General features: G+C 49.7%; 1 protein-coding gene across 2 annotated transcripts in view; it reads right to left on the bottom strand.

The window, feature by feature from the left end:
• LOC142255195 (protein inscuteable homolog) overlaps positions 1–22,146 on the bottom strand; it is a 298,604-nt gene that overhangs the window by 27,049 nt on the left and 249,409 nt on the right. For both annotated transcript variants that reach the window (XM_075326693.1, XM_075326694.1), the window contains exons 7-8: positions 21,956–22,127; positions 21,048–21,226 (exon numbers count right to left, since the gene is read on the bottom strand). In XM_075326693.1, the coding sequence (XP_075182808.1) occupies positions 21,048–21,226; positions 21,956–22,127 (351 nt within the window). The remainder of the gene's footprint in view (positions 1–21,047; positions 21,227–21,955; positions 22,128–22,146) is intronic.

Raw genomic sequence — 22,146 nt, 5'->3', positions numbered from 1 at the left:
TGTATAATGCAGCGGTCGGTGTATAATGCAGCGGTCGGTGTATAATGCAGCGGTCGGGTGGACAATCTGCTTTGTTCCTTGCATTTCTCTGCGTTCCTTTCTGACTTTCTGCAGCATTTTCTGGCGTTTTCTCCGCCCTGTAGTGATGCCCATTATCAGGACTCTGACTGCCCGGCTCTGGACGCTCGCTCTCGCCTCTTTGTATCCAGCATTTCGGGGGGGATTTGCTCTGTTTGGTCTTTTTTTTATATGAATTTTTCAGTTTTCTCTGATTTTTACATTTACCCTTTCGCTGCAGTTTTACTTCTAAACATTTTCCACTTTAGAAATATAATAGATGAGATTATCTGTCATTCAGATGTCGTCACCGCAACACCCGGCGAGCGGCGGCCGATCCCGTGCAGGGGGAGAAGTTACCACACACGGTGAGATCAACACGCAACCGCTCTCATCTCTGCACATTAATGTAATGACAATGCGGCGGCCCCATATCCCATCCCATATCCCCGTCCTATGCCCTTATCCCTATGTGGCGGCCCCATATCCCATATCCCCGTCCTATGCCCTTATCCCTATGTGGCGGCCCCATATCCCATATCCCCGTCCTATGCCCTTATCCCTATGTGGCGGCCCCATATCCCATATCCCCGTCCTATGCCCTTATCCCTATGTGGCGGCCCCATATCCCATATCCCCGTCCTATGCCCTTATCCCTATGTGGCGGCCCCATATCCCATATCCCCGTCCTATGCCCTTATCCCTATGTGGCGGCCCCATATCCCCGTCCTATGCCCTTATCCCTATGTGGCGGCCCCATATCCCCGTCCTATGCTCTTATCCCTATGTGGCGGCCCCATATCCCATCCCATATCCCCGTGCTATGCCCTTATCCCTATGTGGCGGCCCCATATCCCATCCCATATCCCCGTCCTATGCCCTTATCCCTATGTGGCGGCCCCATATCCCCGTCCTATGCCCTTATCCCTATGTGGCGGCCCCATATCCCATATCCCCGTCCTATGCCATTATCCCTATGCGGCGGCCCCATATCCCATATCCCCGTCCTATGCCCTTATCCCTATGTGGCGGCCCCATATCCCATATCCCCGTCCTATGCTCTTATCCCTATGCGGCGGCCCCATATCCCATCCCATATCCCCGTCCTATGCCCTTATCCCTATGCGGCGGCCCCATATCCCCGTCCTATGCTCTTATTCCTATGTGGCGGCCCCATATCCCATCCCATATCCCCGTGCTATGCCCTTATCCCTATGTGGCGGCCCCATATCCCATCCCATATCCCCGTGCTATGCCCTTATCCCTATGCGGCGGCCCCATATCCCATCCCATATCCCAGTCCTATGCTCTTATCCCTATGCGGTGGCCCCATATCTCATATCCGCACCCCCCACTTCTGACAGTGTCGGCGGCCTGTAACTCTGACTAATGGTGGCCATAGCTCCTGCCTCGTCTGTCGCCCCTTCATATAGCACGTTAGCGGGCTGTGACTGACAGCAGGCCCCAGTCGCACAGCCACACGTGGCCCCGGCTTTCCCGCATGTCACGGGTCCTCTATCCTCTAATGAAAACTTGCTGTTTGGTTTTGTGGAGCTTCAGTGAAACTGATGGAATAATCTCCAGGCAGTCACATTTTAGCAGAGGATATCGCCCTGTAAATGTCGCCCCTGGACTGTTCTCGTCCCCATCTCTGTCCTGACATGCTAATTAGTCTGCGCAGTGCACACTGGGTGTGGCCAAGAGCTCCGTTCACTGCTCCACCCACTGGATATGCATGCCCCTCCTCCCTCACTGGTGATTGACAGTGCTGGCTCCTGTGGAGTGACTGCAGTCTGCTGAGAAAGCACTGGAACTCCAGAGCTGTCAATCACCTCACAGGGAGGCGGGGCAAGCAATACCACAGGGCCCTGAGCCTCTTGGCCACACCCAGGGTGCACTGCGCAGGATAATAAGCATTTTGATTAAACGTAGTTTCAGGAAAATGGAGGATTTTATAGAGTTGATATCCTACAAGAGGATGAGCAAGATGTCATTCCGGCTGACAGACTCCCTCGTAGCCAGCGGTCATCTGTCCTGACCGGAGAGACGGGCACAATGTATCAGTGTACATACAATGTATTGGGGTGGATGCGATGTATTGGTATAGATATGATGTATCGGTGTGCATGTGATGTATCGGTGTGCGTATGCGATGTATCGGTGTGCGTATGCGATGTATCGGTGTGCGTATGCGATGTATCGGTGTGCGTATGCGATGTATCGGTGTGCGTATGCGATGTATCGGTGTGCGTATGTGATGTATCGGTGTGCGTATGTGATGTATCGGTGTGCGTATGTGATGTATCGGTGTGGATGTGATGTATCGGTGTGCGGATGTGATGTATCGGTATAGATGTGATTTATCGGTGCGGATGTGATGTATCGGTGCGGATGTGATGTATCGGTGCGGATGTGATGTATCGGTGTGCGTATGTGATGTATCGGTATAGATGTGATGTATCGGTAAGGATGTGATGTATCGGTGCGGATGTGATGTATCGGTGCGGATGTGATGTATCGGTGCGGATGTGATGTATCGGTGCGGATGTGATGTATCGGTGTGCGTATGTGATGTATCGGTATAGATGTGATGTATCGGTATAGATGTGATGTATCGGTGCGGATGTGATGTATCGGTGCGGATGTGATGTATCGGTGCGGATGTGATGTATCGGTATAGATGGGATGTATCGGTATAGATGTGATGTATCGGTATAGATGTGATTTATCGGTGCGGATGTGATGTATCGGTGTGGATGTGATGTATCGGTATAGATGTGATGTATCGGTATGGATGGGATGTATCGGTGTGGATGGGATGTATCGGTGTGGATGGGATGTATCGGTGTGGATGGGATGTATCGGTATAGATGTGATGTATCGGTATAGATGTGATGTATCGGTGTGGATGGGATGTATCGGTATAGATGGGATGTATCGGTGTGGATGTGATGTATCGGTATAGATGGGATGTATCGGTGTGGATGTGATGTATCGGTGTGGATGGGATGTATCGGTGTGGATGGGATGTATCGGTGTGGATGGGATGTATCGGTGTGGATGGGATGTATCGGTATAGATGTGATGTATCGGTATAGATGTGATGTATCGGTGTGGATGGGATGTATCGGTGTGGATGGGATGTATCGGTGCGGATACAATGTATCGGTGATGAAACACTGAAGGTCCAAAAAAACAAAGAAACTGAGAAAAAGTGAAATCTTCTTTTGTTTCCAGATGAATGAATCGTGCATTTTTGGCCCCGCACGAGTCACATCCGCAGGAGGCGCCACCTCTTACCCTCCAGAGGGACGCCACCTCCTACCCTCCAGAGGGGCGCCACCTCCTACCCTCCAGAGGGGCGCCACCTCCTACCCTCCAGAGGGGCGCCACCTCCTACCCTCCAGAGGGACGCCACCTCCTACCCTCCAGAGGGACGCCACCTCCTACCCTCCAGAGGGACGCCACCTCCTACCCTCCAGAGGGGCGCCACCTCCTACCCTCCAGAGGGGCGCCACCTCCTACCCTCCAGAGTGACGCCACCTCCTACCCTCCAGAGGGACGCCACCTCCTACCCTCCAGAGGGACGCCACCTCCTACCCTCCAGAGTGACGCCACCTCCTACCCTCCAGAGGGACGCCACCTCCTACCCTCCAGAGGGACGCCACCTCCTACCCTCCAGAGGGACGCCACCTCCTACCCTCCAGAGGGACGCCACCTCCTACCCTCCAGAGGGACGCCACCTCCTACCCTCCAGAGGGACGCCACCTCCTACCCTCCAGAGGGACGCCACCTCCTACCCTCCAGAGGGACGCCACCTCCTACCCTCCAGAGGGACGCCACCTCCTACCCTCCAGAGTGACGCCACCTCCTACCCTCCAGAGGGACGCCACCTCCTACCCTCCAGAGGGACGCCACCTCCTACCCTCCAGAGGGGCGCCACCTCCTACCCTCCAGAGTGACGCCACCTCCTACCCTCCAGAGGGACGCCACCTCCTACCCTCCAGAGGGACGCCACCTCCTACCCTCCAGAGTGACGCCACCTCCTACCCTCCAGAGGGACGCCACCTCCTACCCTCCAGAGGGACGCCACCTCCTACCCTCCAGAGGGACGCCACCTCCTACCCTCCAGAGGGACGCCACCTCCTACCCTCCAGAGGGACGCCACCTCCTACCCTCCAGAGGGACGCCACCTCCTACCCTCCAGAGGGACGCCACCTCCTACCCTCCAGAGGGACGCCACCTCCTACCCTCCAGAGGGGCGCCACCTCCTACCCTCCAGAGGGACGCCACCTCCTACCCTCCAGAGGGACGCCACCTCCTACCCTCCAGAGTGACGCCACCTCCTACCCTCCAGAGGGACGCCACCTCCTACCCTCCAGAGGGACGCCACCTCCTACCCTCCAGAGGGACGCCACCTCCTACCCTCCAGAGTGACGCCACCTCCTACCCTCCAGAGGGACGCCACCTCCTACCCTCCAGAGGGACGCCACCTCCTACCCTCCAGAGGGACGCCACCTCCTACCCTCCAGAGTGACGCCACCTCCTACCCTCCAGAGGGACGCCACCTCCTACCCTCCAGAGGGACGCCACCTCCTACCCTCCAGAGGGACGCCACCTCCTACCCTCCAGAGGGGCGCCACCTCCTACCCTCCAGAGGGACGCCACCTCCTACCCTCCAGAGGGACGCCACCTCCTACCCTCCAGAGGGACGCCACCTCCTACCCTCCAGAGGGATTTGCTTAATGATAATGATTATTTTTAATTTTCTTCCAATCTTCTTGTGACCTCAGATGACCTTTATAAGACACCAAAAACGCCCAGAACTAAACCAGCAAAGAGCGAGTCTCCGCTTTCAGCAGAACGTGACCCTCGGGGCTCGGAGCCGACACAAAAATTACCGAAACAAAGAATAATACAAAAGTACAAAACTGGAAAACGAACGCAACGTGAAAATGAGAGACGGATCCGAGGAATGAGTGAGTCTCTGATCGCATCCACAGACGCTCTCAGCCGCGGCGTCTCCACTCCACAGAATCGCATCCACAGACGCTCTCAGCCGCGGCGTCTCCACTCCACAGAATCGCATCCACAGACGCTCTCAGCCGCGGCGTCTCCACTCCACAGAATCACATCCACAGACGCTCTCAGCCGCGGCCTCTCCACTCCACAGAATCACATCCACAGACGCTCTCAGCCGCGGCGTCTCCACTCCACAGAATCGCATCCACAGACGCTCTCAGCCGCGGCGTCTCCACTCGACAGAATCACATCCACAGACGCTCTCAGCCGCGGCCTCTCCACTCCACAGAATCACATCCACAGACGCTCTCAGCCGCGGCGTCTCCACTCCACAGAATTGCATCCACAGACGCTCTCAGCCGCGGCGTCTCCACTCCACAGAATCGCATCCACAGATGCTCTCAGCCGCGGCGTCTCCACTCCACAGAATCACATCCACAGATGCTCTCAGCCACGGCGTCTCCACTCCACAGAATTGCATCCACAGACGCTCTCAGCCGTGGCGTCTCCACTCCACAGAATCGCATCCACAGACGCTCTCAGCCGCGGCGTCTCCACTCCACAGAATCGCATCCACAGACGCTCTGAGCCGCGGCGTCTCCACTCCACAGAATTTCATCCACAGACGCTCTCAGCTGCGGCGTCTCCACTCCACAGAATCACATCCACAGACGCTCTCAGCCGCGGCGTCTCCACTCCACAGAATTGCATCCACAGACGCTCTCAGCTGCGGCGTCTCCACTCCACAGAATCGCATCCACAGACGCTCTCAGCCGCGGCGTCTCCACTCCACAGAATCACATCCACAGACGCTCTCAGCCGCGGCGTCTCCACTCCACACAGCGCTGGAAAGTAAACTCCATAAACTGTGCGCACTTGTGGTGATTTGAGGAGCAGGAAGTGTCATTAAGTCTGCGCCGCTGTCACTCATAAACAACATTTAGTCAAATCCCGCAAATCCCGCCAGGTCTGGCCTAAGTAGATGCATCAGCTCCTTCATTAGCCGCGCGCCTCTATAGGGTTCTCTGATGACTGAAGGTTTTCATCAATATAATCATCAAATTTCAAATGCAAAAAATATAAATGTGATTGCGAGGTTCCATAAATGTTTCAATTACATATTACTAATTACAGTGCGCGGCGCCGTCACCGCCAGAAAGTGAGATTGAGCAGTGATTTCATTATCTTTTAGGAGTAAAACATACGGTTATCAGCACGAAAACGTCTCCCCCGCGACCCGAGCGCAGCGTCAGCTCATCACCAACCGCAGAAACTTCAGAAAGTAGCACAACACACTGACACCTGAGCAAGACATGGAAGCCTAGGTTATACCAGCTCATCACCAACTGCCGAAACTTCAGAAAGTAGCATAACACACTGACACCTGAGCAAGACATGGAAGCCTAGGTTATACCAGCTCATCACCAACCGCAGAAACTTCAGAAAGTACCAAAACACACTGACACCTGAGCAAGACATGGAAGCCTATGTTATACCAGCTCATCACCAACTGCCAAAACTTCAGAAAGTACCAAAACACACTGACACCTGAGCAAGACATGGAAGCCTATGTTATACCAGCTCATCACCAACTGCCGAAACTTCAGAAAGTACCAAAACACACTGACACCTGAGCAAGACATGGAAGCCTAGGTTATACCAGCTCATCACCAACTGCCGAAACTTCAGAAAGTAGCACAACACACTGACACCTGAGCAAGACATGGAAGCCTATGTTATACCAGCTCATCACCAACCGCAGAAACTTCAGAAAGTAGCAAAACACACTGACACCTGAGCAAGACATGGAAGCCTATGTTATACCAGCTCATCACCAACCGCAGAAACTTCAGAAAGTAGCAAAACACACTGACACCTGAGCAAGACATGGAAGCCTATGTTATACCAGCTCATCACCAACTGCCGAAACTTCAGAAAGTACCAAAACACACTGACACCTGAGCAAGACATGGAAGCCTATGTTATACCAGCTCATCACCAACCGCAGAAACTACAGAAAGTAGCATAACACACTGACACCTGAGCAAGACATGGAAGCCTATGTTATACCAGCTCATCACCAACTGCCAAAACTTCAGAAAGTACCAAAACACACTGACACCTGAGCAAGACATGGAAGCCTATGTTATACCAGCTCATCACCAACCGCAGAAACTACAGAAAGTAGCATAACACACTGACACCTGAGCAAGACATGGAAGCCTATGTTATACCAGCTCATCACCAACTGCCGAAACTTCAGAAAGTAGCACAACACACTGACACCTGAGCAAGACATGGAAGCCTATGTTATACCAGCTCATCACCAACCGCCGAAACTTCAGAAAGTACCAAAACACACTGACACCTGAGCAAGACATGGAAGCCTATGTTATACCAGCTCATCACCAACCGCAGAAACTTCAGAAAGTAGCATAACACACTGACACCTGAGCAAGACATGGAAGCCTATGTTATACCAGCTCATCACCAACTGCCGAAACTTCAGAAAGTAGCACAACACACTGACACCTGAGCAAGACATGGAAGCCTATGTTATACCAGCTCATCACCAACCGCAGAAACTTCAGAAAGTAGCACAACACACTGACACCTGAGCAAGACATGGAAGCCTATGTTATACCAGCTCATCACCAACTGCCGAAACTTCAGAAAGTAGCACAACACACTGACACCTGAGCAAGATATGGAAGCCTATGTTATACCAGCTCATCACCAACCGCAGAAACTACAGAAAGTAGCACAACACACTGACACCTGAGCAAGACATGGAAGCCTATCTAATACCAGCTCATCACCAACCGCAGAAACTTCAGAAAGTAGCACAACACACTGACACCTGAGCAAGACATGGAAGCCTATGTTATACCAGCTCATCACCAACTGCCGAAACTTCAGAAAGTACCAAAACACACTGACACCTGAGCAAGACATGGAAGCCTATGTTATACCAGCTCATCACCAACCGCAGAAACTTCAGAAAGTAGCAAAACACACTGACACCTGAGCAAGACATGCAAGCCTATGTTATACCAGCTCATCACCAACTGCCGAAACTTCAGAAAGTACCAAAACACACTGACACCTGAGCAAGATATGCAAGCCTATGTTATACCAGCTCATCACCAACCGCAGAAACTTCAGAAAGTAACAAAACACACTGACACCTGAGCAAGACATGGAAGCCTATGTTATACCAGCTCATCACCAACTGCCGAAACTTCAGAAAGTACCAAAACACACTGACACCTGAGCAAGACATGGAAGCCTATGTTATACCAGCTCAACATGCAGGACTATACACCGGAGATGCCCAGGTTATACCGACTGTACATATATAATTATATACAGGAGATGCCCGGGTTATACCGGCTGTACATATATAATTATATACAGGAGATGCCCAGGTTATACCGACTGTACATATATAATTATATACAGGAGATGCCCGGGTTATACCGGCTGTACATATATAATTATATACAGGAGATGCCCAGGTTATACCGGCTGTACATATATAATTATATACAGGAGATGCCCGCTTTATACCGGCTGTACATATATAATTATATACAGGAGATGCCCAGGTTATACCAGCTGTACATATATAATTATATACAGGAGATGCCCGGGTTATACCGGCTGTACATATATAATTATATACAGGAGATGCCCAGGTTATACCGGCTGTACATATATAATTATATACAGGAGATGTCCAGGTTATACCGGCTGTACATATATAATTATATACAGGAGATGCCCGGGTTATACCGGCTGTACATATATAATTATATACAGGAGATGCCCGGGTTATACCGGCTGTACATATATAATTATATACAGAAGATGCCCGGGTTATACCGGCTGTACATATATAATTCTATACAGGAGATGCCCAGGTTATACTGGCTGTACATATATAATTATATACAGGAGATGCCCAGGTTATACCAGCTGTACATATATAATTATATACAGGAGATGCCCGGGTTATACCGGCTGTACATATATAATTATATACAGAAGATGCCCGGGTTATACCGGCTGTACATATATAATTATATACAGGAGATGCCCAGGTTATACCGGCTGTACATATATAATTATATACAGGAGATGCCCGGGTTATACCGGCTGTACATATATAATTATATACAGGAGATGCCCGGGTTATACCAGCTGTACATATATAATTATATACAGGAGATGCCCGGGTTATACCGGCTGTACATATATAATTATATACAGGAGATGCCTGGGTTATACCAGCTGTACATATTGTGAGACAGGGGATATAGCTCAGCTGGGATCTTTGCTTTGGTCCAGGCGAGTGGCTATGGATTCACAGATGACAGCGGCAGGTTCCACACAGATACGGCCACTGCAGTGTTTATTGTGTACACTTATCCTTCAGTGTTACACATGCAAAAACAGGAAAATAAACGTCTGAGGCCGTCTGGCCACTAACTAACAACAGAATGCTAACTACAAAATAAACCTATGTAACAAACAAAACAGTATTCTCTTACTGTGTGGGTTCCTCAGCACAGCCAGTGGAGGTATGGAGTCTCAGCCCCAGCAGCCATGAGCCTGTCCTGCTCTCCTCAGCACAGCCAGTGGAGGTATGGAGTCTCAGCCCCAGCAGCCATGAGCCTGTACTGCTCTCCTCAGCACAGCCAGTGGAGGTATGGAATCTCAGCCCCAGCAGCCATGAGCCTGTACCTCTCCTCAGCACAGCCAGTGGAGGTATCGAGTCTCAGCCCCAGCAGCCATGAGCCTGTCCTGCTCTCCTCAGCACAGCCAGTGGAGGTATCGAGTCTCAGCCCCAGCAGCCATGAGCCTGTACCTCTCCTCTGCACAGCCAGTGGAGGTATGGAATCTCAGCCCCAGCAGCCATGAGCCTGTACCTCTCCTCAGCACAGCCAGTGGAGGTATCGAGTCTCAGCCCCAGCAGCCATGAGCCTGTACCTCTCCTCTGCACAGCCAGTGGAGGTATGGAATCTCAGCCCCAGCAGACATGAGCCTGTACTGCTCTCCTCAGCACAGCCAGTGGAGGTATGGAATCTCAGCCCCAGCAGACATGAGCCTGTACTGCTCTCCTCAGCACAGCCAGTGGAGGTATGGAGTCTCAGCCCCAGCAGCCATGAGCCTGTACCTCTCCTCAGCACAGCCAGTGGAGGTATGGAATCTCAGCCCCAGCAGCCATGAGCCTGTCCTGCTCTCCTCAGCACAGCCAGTGGAGGTATGGAGTCTCAGCCCCAGCAGCCATGAGCCTGTCCTGCTCTCCTCAGCACAGCCAGTGGAGGTATGGAGTCTCAGCCCCAGCAGCCATGAGCCTGTACCTCTCCTCAGCACAGCCAGTGGAGGTATGGAATCTCAGCCCCAGCAGCCATGAGCCTGGACTGCTCTCCTCAGCAGCCTCTCTGTTCTGAATGCCTCCTGATTATTTCAGCTGATTCAGTGAGGAATCAAAACCCTGGATTGAATGTGGAGAAGGGAGCGACCAGTCCCACTGCCATTCCTACTGATTGCTCCAGGAAACACCCAGCCCAAAATTACACTGAAATAAACAGGCTTCAGTGACTACCTTATTGCTGAGCCAGATATAACTTTCCCAGCTTTTCCCAGCCCATTTGCATGGACCGACCGCTCCACAATCAATACATGGAGACCTATGAAATGAACCGAGGGGAAACATACCTGTTCTCTAGTACTTCTCCCCTCGGCATCTCACATACTCCCCCCCTCTGTTCGAGCCCGTGGGGTCGGACACAATGACTTACCAAGCAGTGCGTTCTAGACAACGCGTCTGCATTCCCATGCGCCGTGCCTGCTCTGTGCTCCACTGAAAATTTAAAATTTTGTAACGCCAAGAACCAGCGTGTCACCTGCGCATTGCCCTCTTTTGCCTGGGACATCCATGTCAGGGGTGAATGGTCCGTCACTAGCCTAAATCGGCGTCCTAGTAAATAATAGCGCAGGGTTTCCAGGGCCCACTTCACAGCTAAGGCTTCTCGCTCAACCACACTGTATTTTTGTTCTGCCTCCGTAAGTTTTCTGCTTAGATAGCCCACTGGGTGTTCCTCGCCGTTCACTTCTTGTGAAAACACCGCGCCGAGGCCAACACCAGAGGCATCTGTTTGAACAATAAACTCCCGTGTAAAGTTTGGGGTAACCAACACTGGTTGGTCACATAAAGCCTTTTTCAACCTTTGAAAGGTGTCCTCTGCTTCTGCGTTCCACTTTATTGAGACAGAGGTTGATCCCTTGGTAAGATTCGTGAGTGGGGCTGCGATGGTAGCAAAATTTTTGATGAACCGCCGGTAATAACCAACGATCTCCAAAAAGGCTCTGACCTGTCTTTTGGTGACCAGTTGTGGCCAATTCTGAATGGCGTCCACTTTGTTTGCCTGAGGTTTTATAACTCCTCTACCAATGATGTATCCCAGATAACGAGCTTCTTCCAACCCCAATGTACACTTCTTGGGATTGGCAGTTAAGCCGGCAGTCCTTAGAGAGTCCAAGACAGCTTGCACCTTTGGCAAATGAGTTTCCCAGTTATCACTAAAGATAATGATATCGTCCAAATATGCGGATGCATACTGGACATGGGGCTTTAGGACAATATCCATTAGTCGTTGGAAGGTGGCTGGGGCTCCATGCAAACCAAATGGCATATCCCGGTACTGGACCAGTCCCTGTGGCGTAACAAAGGCAGTTTTCTCTTTGGCAGAGTCAGTGAGGGGAATCTGCCAATAACCTTTTATTAAGTCAATAGTGGATATGTATCTGGCGGAACCTAGTCTCTCTATAAGTTCATCAACTCTTGGCATGGGGTAAGCATCGAATTTCGATACCTCATTCAACTTGTGAAAATTGTTACAGAACCGGATAGTCCCATCGGGCTTGGGCACCAGCACAATAGGACTTGCCCAGTCACTCCGGGACTCCTCAATAACCCCGAGCGCCAGCATTTTCTCTACTTCCCGGGCAATGGCTTGTCTCCGAGCCTCAGGAATTCGATACGGGTTTAACCGTACACGTGTCTGAGGGTCGGTGACAATGTCATGTTTAATTAGGTGAGTACGGCCAGGTAGTTCTGAAAAAATATCTGCATTTCTCTGTACGAACTCCTTGGTTTCTTGTATTTGGGTCTTGGATAGCGTGTCTGCAATACCCACCTCTGGTGGTACTATCTGGGGGTCACTTACCTCAGATGTTGGTGCCACTCGAGGCCCACTATCAAGGGTAGTTTCCACTACCAGACTCTCTCTGTCCCGCCAGGACTTAAGCAAGTTTACGTGGTAGATTTGTTGGGGTTTTCTCTTGTCTGGTTGGTGTACCTTATAATTCACTTCACCTATTCTTTCCAGCACCTCGTATGGCCCCTGCCATTTTGCAACAAATGTATTTTCTACAGTAGGTACCAAGACTAACACTCGATCCCCGGGTTGAAGAACTCGTGTTATAGCCGCCCGGTTGTACACCCTGCGTTGTGCGCGCTCCAAACATTCTTTGACTATTGGCATAACTGCCGCAATTCTGTCCTGCATAAGTGTTATATGTTCAACTACACTGCGGTAAGGAGTCACCTCTTGCTCCCAAGGCTCCTTGGCAATATCCAACAGGCCTCCGGGACACCGCCCATAGACCAATTCAAAAGGTGAAAAGCCCGTGGAGGATTGGGGTACCTCTCGTATGGCGAACAAGAGATATGGCAGGAGAGTATCCCAATCCCTCCCGTCCTTATCCACCACCCTTTTCAACATCCCCTTTAGGGTTTTATTAAAGCGCTCGACCAGACCGTCCGTCTGAGGGTGATACACTGAGGTACGCAGGTGGGAGATTTGTAGTAATTTACATAGTTCTTTGAGAATACGAGACATAAAGGGGGTCCCCTGATCCGTAAGTATCTCTTTCGGAATGCCTGTGCGAGAAAACATGTTCAAAAGCTCCTTTGAAATTGCTTTTGCATTGGCATTCCGTAAGGGGACAGTCTCCGGATAACGGGTGGCGTAATCCGGTACCACCAAAATGTATTGATGACCCCTGGCAGATTTAACTAATGGACCGACTATATCCATTGCTATCCTCAAAGGGCACCTCTATTATTGGCAAGGGTACCAGGGGGCTTCTAAAATGTGTCATAGGTGCAGTCAACTGGCATGTAGGACAGGATTGACAGTACCGAGTTACATCTCCCACCAGACCCGGCCAAAAGAAAGGTTGCAGAATACGTCTTTTGTCTTTTCTCCAGCCAGGTGGCCCCCCAAGGGATGTTTATGTGCCAGGTCTAAAACCACCTGACGAAAGGATTTGGGTACCACTAGCTGTTCCACCACCACTCCTCGCATCTTGTCAATGTGGTATAGCATGCCCTGTTGCACTGCCACATGTGGAAACTCATTTTGAGCCCCTGGGTACACTGGGTTTCCCTCAGAGACCTTCACATTTTCCCATGCACTTGTTAAAGTTGGATCTTGGTGTTGAGCGGTCCCGAAATTATCACGGGCCACCTCAAGACCTGGCATCTCTATAACATCCTCTAGCGTGTCCGCCTCACCTGCAAACACAGCCAGAGGTGAGTCTACAGATTCTGGCGCTACCCCTCTGGTGGGTCCCCTATCATCTTGTTCCAGTGGCTCATGGGCTAACCCCAGGGTATCGTTCACCAGTTTTTCTTCAACCGGGGTGTTCACGCCATTTTTAACGTTCCACAAGTCCCAGAATAAGGGAAAGTCTCTCCCCAGGATTACACTATGCAACATAGTCTTTACAATCACCGCCTGATGTCTTTTGGCCCCCAAGGGCGTGGCAAGAGTTACCCAGGCTGTGGGGTAGTTTTTAGTATCGCCATGTATGCAACTAATGCCCACAGTTGAACCTGTTATTACTCCAGGGTCCACCAAGCTAGCATGTACCAAGGTTACTTGACTGCCAGAGTCTAAGATGGCATTCACACTATAGCCGTTGACCTCAACGCAACACACATGTTGTTCATTTCCCGTGAGGATCTCCGCAGCACGGACTGACTGTACGTATAATGACAGACGCCTTGTAGTGTTACAGTCCATCGGCTCTGTAGTTAATGGGCAGTTAGCAGCTACGTGGCCGTGCCCACGACATCGCCAACACTGTATAGGCCCTTGCCTCCCAGCTGGGGACCTCAGTCTGGGCCTGGTGACTTGCTGAGAAATCACACCGCTAACATAGTCCTTTGTGGACCTGCTACCCCTAGTTGCAACATTCTCTTTTGGAAAAGGAGTAGTTTTAGCAGGACTTTCAGGCGATTTCCTAGAACCCCAGCAAGATGAAAGCGTCCCCTGGAGTAGGCTTTCAGAAGCGCTGTAACGCTCGACCATATTCACCAACTGGTCAGCACTAGTTGGGTCACCCTGTCCGACCCTCCTCTGGATCTTAGCCGGTAAGGTTCGCAGGTACTTGTCTAGGACAACACGTTCCACCATCTGTGCGGGCGTCAAAGTTTCTGGTTGCAGCCATTTTTTTACCAGATGGATGAGGTCATGCATTTGTGAACGAGCTGGCTGATGTGCCAGAAAAGTCCATAGATGTACCCGCTGTGCCCGTACATATGTGTTTACTCCCAGCCTTGCCAGGATTTCGCCTTTTAGTTTACTATAGTCCATAGCATCAGCTCCACTTAGATCATTATATGCCTTTTGCGGATCTCCAATCAGGAATGGAGCGACCACTTCAGCCCATTCGTCCACCGGTAGGCGCTCACGTTCTGCAATACGTTCAAACACTGCCAGATATGATTCCACATCATCATCAGCAGTCATTTTAAAGTAAAGTCTTTTGTACAGCTTTCCGCGCACTGGCAGACCTTTGTGCACGGTCCTCCGCGTCTCGCGGCTGCCGAACCAAGGCCTCCTTTATTGCATTTAACTGCTCTTGGTGCATTTGATGCTGCTGCTCCAGCGCCTTCTGGAGGTAAGTATTGGTCTGTTGTAGCTGGGCATTGGCCTGTTGTTGGTTAATGTTGGCCTGCACCAACTGTTTCAGCAGCTCCTCCATATTGCTGGTCTCTTGGCTCTTCAGCAGCACAGGAGCTTTCAGCCAGGACATTAACAAGAGACAATGCCCATAGAACGGTTTATCTGCAGTCACATCCAATAGCCACTAATGCCCGCATTCTCCACCATTTGTGAGACAGGGGATATAGCTCAGCTGGGATCTTTGCTTTGGTCCAAGCGAGTGGCTATGGATTCACAGATGACAGCGGCAGAGTGGCAGGTTCCAAACAGATGCGGCCACTGCCGTGTTTATTGTGTACACTTATCCCTCAGTGTTCAACATGCAAAAACAGGAAAATAAACGTCTAAGGCTCTGTGCGCACTAGGCCGTTTTGCCCGCGGATTTACCCGCGGATTTGCTGCAGAAATTTCTTGAGAAATGTCTGCAATCTTTGTACAGACATTTCCCAGCAAATCCTATGAGAAAAAAAAATATCTGTGCGCACACTGCGGATTTTTCTCAAGAAAATTCTCGAGAAACTTTGAGAAAATGAGCATGTCCATTATTTTCCGCAGGTAGCTGCGGTATACCCCCGCCATTCACTCCACTCACTGTAATGTAATCGCGAAATTCCGGGGGTATACCGCAGGTAGCAAATGATGTGCGGAATACCCCCGGTATAGCCACGATTAACCTGCGGTAATGCTCATCGCTGCCTGCGGTTTTGCAGGAAGCGATGTCATTATGCCAGGAAGAGGAAGCGGAGCAGAGTAAAACACTCACGTCACACTCCCTGGACGCCGCACAGAAGCACTTCCGTGCGACCTCCAGGTGCCCGTGCAGTCTGTGTCCCGCTCCAGCCTCGCGGCTGCCTGCACTTCAGCGTGTCAGTGTGTGCCCGCAGTGTCAGCAGCTTGTCACGCTGCAGCGCAGGCAGACACTGACACAGGCAGACACTGACACTGCACTGCAGGGTGTCAGTGTCTGCCTGCAGTGTCAGCAGCCTGTCACGCGGCAGCGCAGGCAGACACTGACACCCTGCAGTGCTGGCAGCCGCGGGGATGACGATCGCTGCTGTCAGGAGGTGAGATCATTACCTGCTGTGACGATCTCCTGCCTCCTGACGTCAGCGCTGTCACTGCTGTCTATGCCCGTCTCGCGAGCGGCCCGAGACTGTCACTAGCGGTGACGTCACGGGCTCTCGCGATACTTCTGACAACGCGGCGGGCATAGAAGTCAGTGACAGCGCTGACGTCAGCAGTACAGGAGATGATCACAGCAGGTAATGATCTCATCTATCCTCCTGATGGCAGCGCTCGTCATCCCCTGCAGTGACCTGGGCTATTGATGTTAGCTCAGGTCACTGCATTGCTCTCCCAGCCAATGGGGAACATTCTGTTCTTCATTGACTGGGACAGCGACTATGGTATGGATCGCCGTGCCCCCCTCCCCTTATTGGATTACGCCGGACGTGGAATTGATTGTTCTTTTCAATAAATTGGTTAAAGAGGGAATGTTCTGGGGAGTGTTTTTTCAAATAAAACTTTTTTTGTTGTCTATTTTTTATTTCTTACGGACTGGGTTGGTGATGTCGGGTATCTGATAGACGCCTGACCTCACCAACCCCAGGGCTTGATGCCAGGTGACAGTACACATCTGGCATCAACCCCATGTATTACCTCATTTGCCAACGCACCAGGGCGCGGGATGAGCTGGGGCGAAGCGCCAGGATTGGCACGTCTAATGGATGCGCCACTTCTGGGGCGGCTGCGGCCTGCTATTTTTAGGCTGGGGAGTGTCCAATAACAGTGGACCTCCCTAGTCTGAGAATACCAGACCACAGCTGTCCGCTTTACCTTGGCTGGTGATCCAATTTGGGGGGGACCCCACGTTTTTTGTTTTAAATTATTTATTTAATGTAAAATAACAGCGTGGGGTGCCCTCTATTTTGGATTACCAGCCAAGGTGAAGTTGCCAGCTGTGGTCTGCAGGCTGCAGCCGTCTGCTTTACCCTAGCTGGCTACAAAAGATGGGGGGATCTCACGTCGTTTTTTTTTAATTATTTATTTTATGGCTAAATACAAGGCTAAGCACCCTTTAGTGCCACATGAAAGTCACTAAAGGGTGACAGCTTAGAAAATGCAGGGGGGTGGAACATTATATAGGTCTTTCTCATCTATCTATCTATCTATCTATGGCCCGTTTCACACGTCAGTGAAAAACACTGACGTTTTTCACTGGCGTGTAAAACATGCACATGTCCCTGCGTGTGCCGTGAATTACGGCACACGTGGGTTGTCTAAGTGCAATCCGGGCTCCATTCTCCGTGGCCCGTGATTGCACTTAGAGATTAACTCACCTGTGCGCGCTCCCGCTGTCCATGGTGCTGATCGCTCCCGCGGTGCAGCATCCGGCCGGCGCTGACCCCCGCAGCAGCTGCTTCCGGGTCGGCTGTGTCGTGCATCATTAATATGCGCGACAGTAATCAGCCGGCTCAGAAGCAGCAGGCTGCACGGGCTGCAGAGAGCGCCGCTGAAGCCGGGTGAGTAAAAATGTTTTTTATTTTAAAAGCACGTTTTTTTCTGGCACGTGTTTCATGGACCACACCACTGCGTGGTCCGTGGGACATCAGTGATGCCAGAAAAAAATGGACATATCTCCGTGCGGCAATCACGCACACGCGGGTACGCTGCACGGAGACACGTTCAGTGAAAAAAATCACTGACGTGTGAGCAGACCCATTCATTATAATGTGTCCGCGTATGTCAGTGATTCTGGTACGTTTAAAAAAAAGCACAAACGTCCCAGAATCACTGACGTGTGAAACAGGCCTATCTATCTATTCATCTATCCATCTTTCACTCTTATCCATTATCTGTCTATCGATTATCTATATTATTTATTGCAAAACCGCAGGAAGCAACCTGCGGTAAATCCGCGGTAAATCTGCGGTAAATCAGCGGCAAATCCGCGGCAAATCCGCATGCGTTTTTCCCACTGATTTTTCCGCAGGTGCGGAAATCTTCAACTCCCAGAAGTTTCTCAAGAAATTTTCTTGAGAAAAATCACTTTTCTAGTGCGCACAGAGCCTAAGGCCGTCTGGCCACTAACTAACAACAGAATGCTAACTACAAAATAAACCTATGTAACAAACAAAACAGTATTCTCTTACTGTGTGGGTTCCTCAGCACAGCCAGTGGAGGTATGGAGTCTCAGCCCCAGCAGCCATGAGCCTGTACTGCTCTCCTCAGCACAGCCAGTGGAGGTATGGAGTCTCAGCCCCAGCAGCCATGAGCCTGTACCTCTCCTCAGCACAGCCAGTGGAGGTATGGAATCTCAGTCCCAGCAGCCATGAGCCTGTACTGCTCTCCTCAGCACAGCCAGTGGAGGTATGGAATCTCAGCCCCAGCAGCCATGAGCCTGTACTGCTCTCCTCAGCAGCCTCTCTGTTCTGAATGCCTCCTTATTATTATTATTTCAGCTGATCCAGTGAGGAATCAAAACCCTGGATTGAATGTGGAGAAGGGAGCGACCTGTCCCACTGCCATTCCTACTGATTGCTCCAGGAAACAGCCAGCCCAAAATTACACTGAAATAAACAGGCTTCAGTGAGTAACTTATTGCTGAGCCAGATATAGCTTTCCCAACTTTTCCCAGCCCATTTGCATGGGCCGACCGCTCCATAATCAATATATGGAGACATATGAAATGAACCGAGGGGAAACATACCTGTTCTCTAGTACTTCTCCCCTCGGCATCTCACAATATATAGTTATATACAGGAAATGCCCAGATTATACCGGCTGTACATATATAATTATATACAGGAGATGCTCAGGTTATACCGGCTGTACATATATAATTATATACAGGAGATGCCCAGGTTATACCGGCTGTACATATATAATTATATACAGGAGATGCCCAGGTTATACCGGCTGTACATATATAATTATATACAGGAGATGCCCAGGTTATACCGGCTGTACATATATAATTATATACAGGAGATGCCCAGGTTATACCGGCTGTACATATATAATTATATACAGGAGATGCCCAGGTTATACCGGCTGTACATATATAATTATATACATGAGATGCTCAGGTTATACCGGCTGTACATATATAATTATATACAGGAGATGCCCGGGTTATACCGGCTGTACATATATAATTATGTACATGAGATGCTCAGGTTATACCGGCTGTACATATATAATTATATACATGAGATGCTCAGGTTATACCGGCTGTACATATATAATTATATACAGGAGATGCCCAGGTTATACCGGCTGTACATATATAATTATATACAGGAGATGTCCGGGTTATACCGGCTGTACATATATAATTATATACAGGAGATGCCCAGGTTATACCGGCTGTACATATATAATTATATACATGAGATGCTCAGGTTATACCGGCTGTACATATATAATTATATACAGGAGATGCCCAGGTTATACCGGCTGTACATATATAATTATATACAGGAGATGTCCGGGTTATACCGGCTGTACATATATAATTATATACAGGAGATGCTCAGGTTATACCGGCTGTACATATATAATTATATACAGGAGATGCCCGGGTTATACCGGCTGTACATATATAATTATATACAGGAGATGCCCGGGTTATACCGGCTGTACATATATAATTATATACAGGACATGCCCGGGTTATACCGGCTGTACATGTATAATTATATACAGGAGATGCCCGGGTTATACCGGCTGTACATATATAATTATATACAGGACATGCCCGGGTTATACCGGCTGTACATGTATAATTATATACAGGAGATGCCCGGGTTATACCGGCTGTACATGTATAATTATATACAGGAGATGCCCGGGTTATACCGGCTGTACATATATAATTATATACAGGAGATGCCCGGGTTATACCGGCTGTACATGTATAATTATATACAGGAGATGCCCGGGTTATACCGGCTGTGTATATGTAGTTATGTACAGGAGATGCCCAGGTTATACCGGCTGTACATATATAATTATATACAGGAGATGCTCAGGTTATACCGGCTGTACATATATAATTATATACAGGAGATGCCCAGGTTATACCAGCTGTACATATATAATTATATACAGGAGATACCCGGGTTATACCGGCTGTACATATATAATTATATACAGGAGATGCCCGGGTTATACCGGCTGTACATATATAATTATATACAGGAGATGCCCGGGTTATACCGGCTGTACATATATAATTATGTACAGGAGATGCCCAGGTTATACCGGCTGTACATATATAATTATATACAGGAGATACCCGGGTTATACCGGCTGTACATATATAATTATATACAGGAGATGCCCGGGTTATACCGGCTGTACATATATAATTATATACAGGAGATGCCCGGGTTATACCGGCTGTACATATATAATTATATACAGGAGATGCCCAGGTTATACCGGCTGTACATATATAATTATATACAGGAGATGCCCGGGTTATACCGGCTGTACATATATAATTATATACAGGAGATGTCCAGGTTATACCGGCTGTACATATATAATTATATACAGGAGATGCCCGGGTTATACCGGCTGTACATATATAATTATATACAGGAGATGCCCAGGTTATACCGGCTGTACATATATAATTATATACAGGAGATGCCCGGGTTATACCGGCTGTACATATATAATTATATACAGGAGATGCCCAGGTTATACCGGCTGTACATATATAATTATATACAGGAGATGCCTGGGTTATACCGGCTGTACATATATAATTATATACAGGAGATGCCCGGGTTATACCGGCTGTACATATATAATTATATACAGGAGATGCCCGGGTTATAGCGGCTGTGTATATGTAGTTATGTACTGTGACATTTTACCATCAGGACTGTGCACATACAGGAGGGCAGTACAGATGATTTGTATAATGTCCTTTACCTGATCTCGGGCGTAGGATGAGTTAACCCTTTGCTTGTCGGAGCAGGCGTGCAGGAGGATGGTCACAGCGTTCATCTGCAGCAGGAGTTCACAGGCGATTGTATCAAAAAACGTGATATTGGCCAATGCAGCGGATGCCAGTAAGCAAACCTCGCCATTAGACGCTTCATCACACAACTCTACAGGGAGAGACACCAGAATACCGTTACACACAATGATGTCATCACCGGGGGTGTATATAAGGGGTGTGGCCTGATGTCTGATCACGTCATTATATCAGTGATGTCACCAAGGGGTGGAGCTGTATATAAGAGGTGTGGCCTTATGTCTGATCACATGTCATATCAGTGATGTCATCTTCGGGGCGTGGCTGTATATAAGGGGTGGGGTCTCATGGCTGATCACATGTCATTATATCAGTGATGTCACCAAGGGGTGGAGCTGTATATAAGGGGTGGGGTCTCATGTCTGATCATGTCATTATATCAGTGATGTCATCACTGGGGCGGAGCAGTATATAAGGGGTGGGGTCTCATGTCTGATCACGTCATTATATCAGTGATGTCATCACTGGGGCGGGGGCTGTATATAAGGTGTGGGGTCTCATGTCTGATCACGTCATTATATCAGTGATGTCATCACTGAGGATGGGGCTGTATATAAGGGGTGGGGTCTCATGTCTGATCATGTCATTATATCAGTGATGTCATCACTGGGGCGGAGCAGTATATAAGGGGTGGGGTCTCATGTCTGATCACGTCATTATATCAGTGATGTCATCACTGGGGCGGGGCTGTATATAAGGGGTGGGGTCTCATGTCTGATCACGTCATTATATCAGTGATGTCATCACTGGGGCGGGGCTGACACCCGTCACACATTATGCAGGCGGGTTGTCGCGCACTCACTGAGCAGAGCTGTGATGATTTCCTCCATGTTCTCCAGGAAGGTGCTGAGATGTTGGGGGGCTGTGAGATGAGGGGAGGTGATTTGTGCGATCACTGCGGCCACTTCAGCTTTGGTGGCTTCGGTCTGAGTCTCATCCGTGAGGATTTCTGTTAAGCACAAGATTCCATCAACCTAGAAAAGAAACAGAAAC

This window comes from Anomaloglossus baeobatrachus, chromosome 10, assembly GCF_048569485.1.
Source record: "Anomaloglossus baeobatrachus isolate aAnoBae1 chromosome 10, aAnoBae1.hap1, whole genome shotgun sequence".
Classification (NCBI taxonomy): domain Eukaryota; kingdom Metazoa; phylum Chordata; class Amphibia; order Anura; family Aromobatidae; genus Anomaloglossus; species Anomaloglossus baeobatrachus.
Note: the sequence above shows the minus strand (reverse complement) of the source record. Positions and strands in the feature narration are given on the sequence as shown.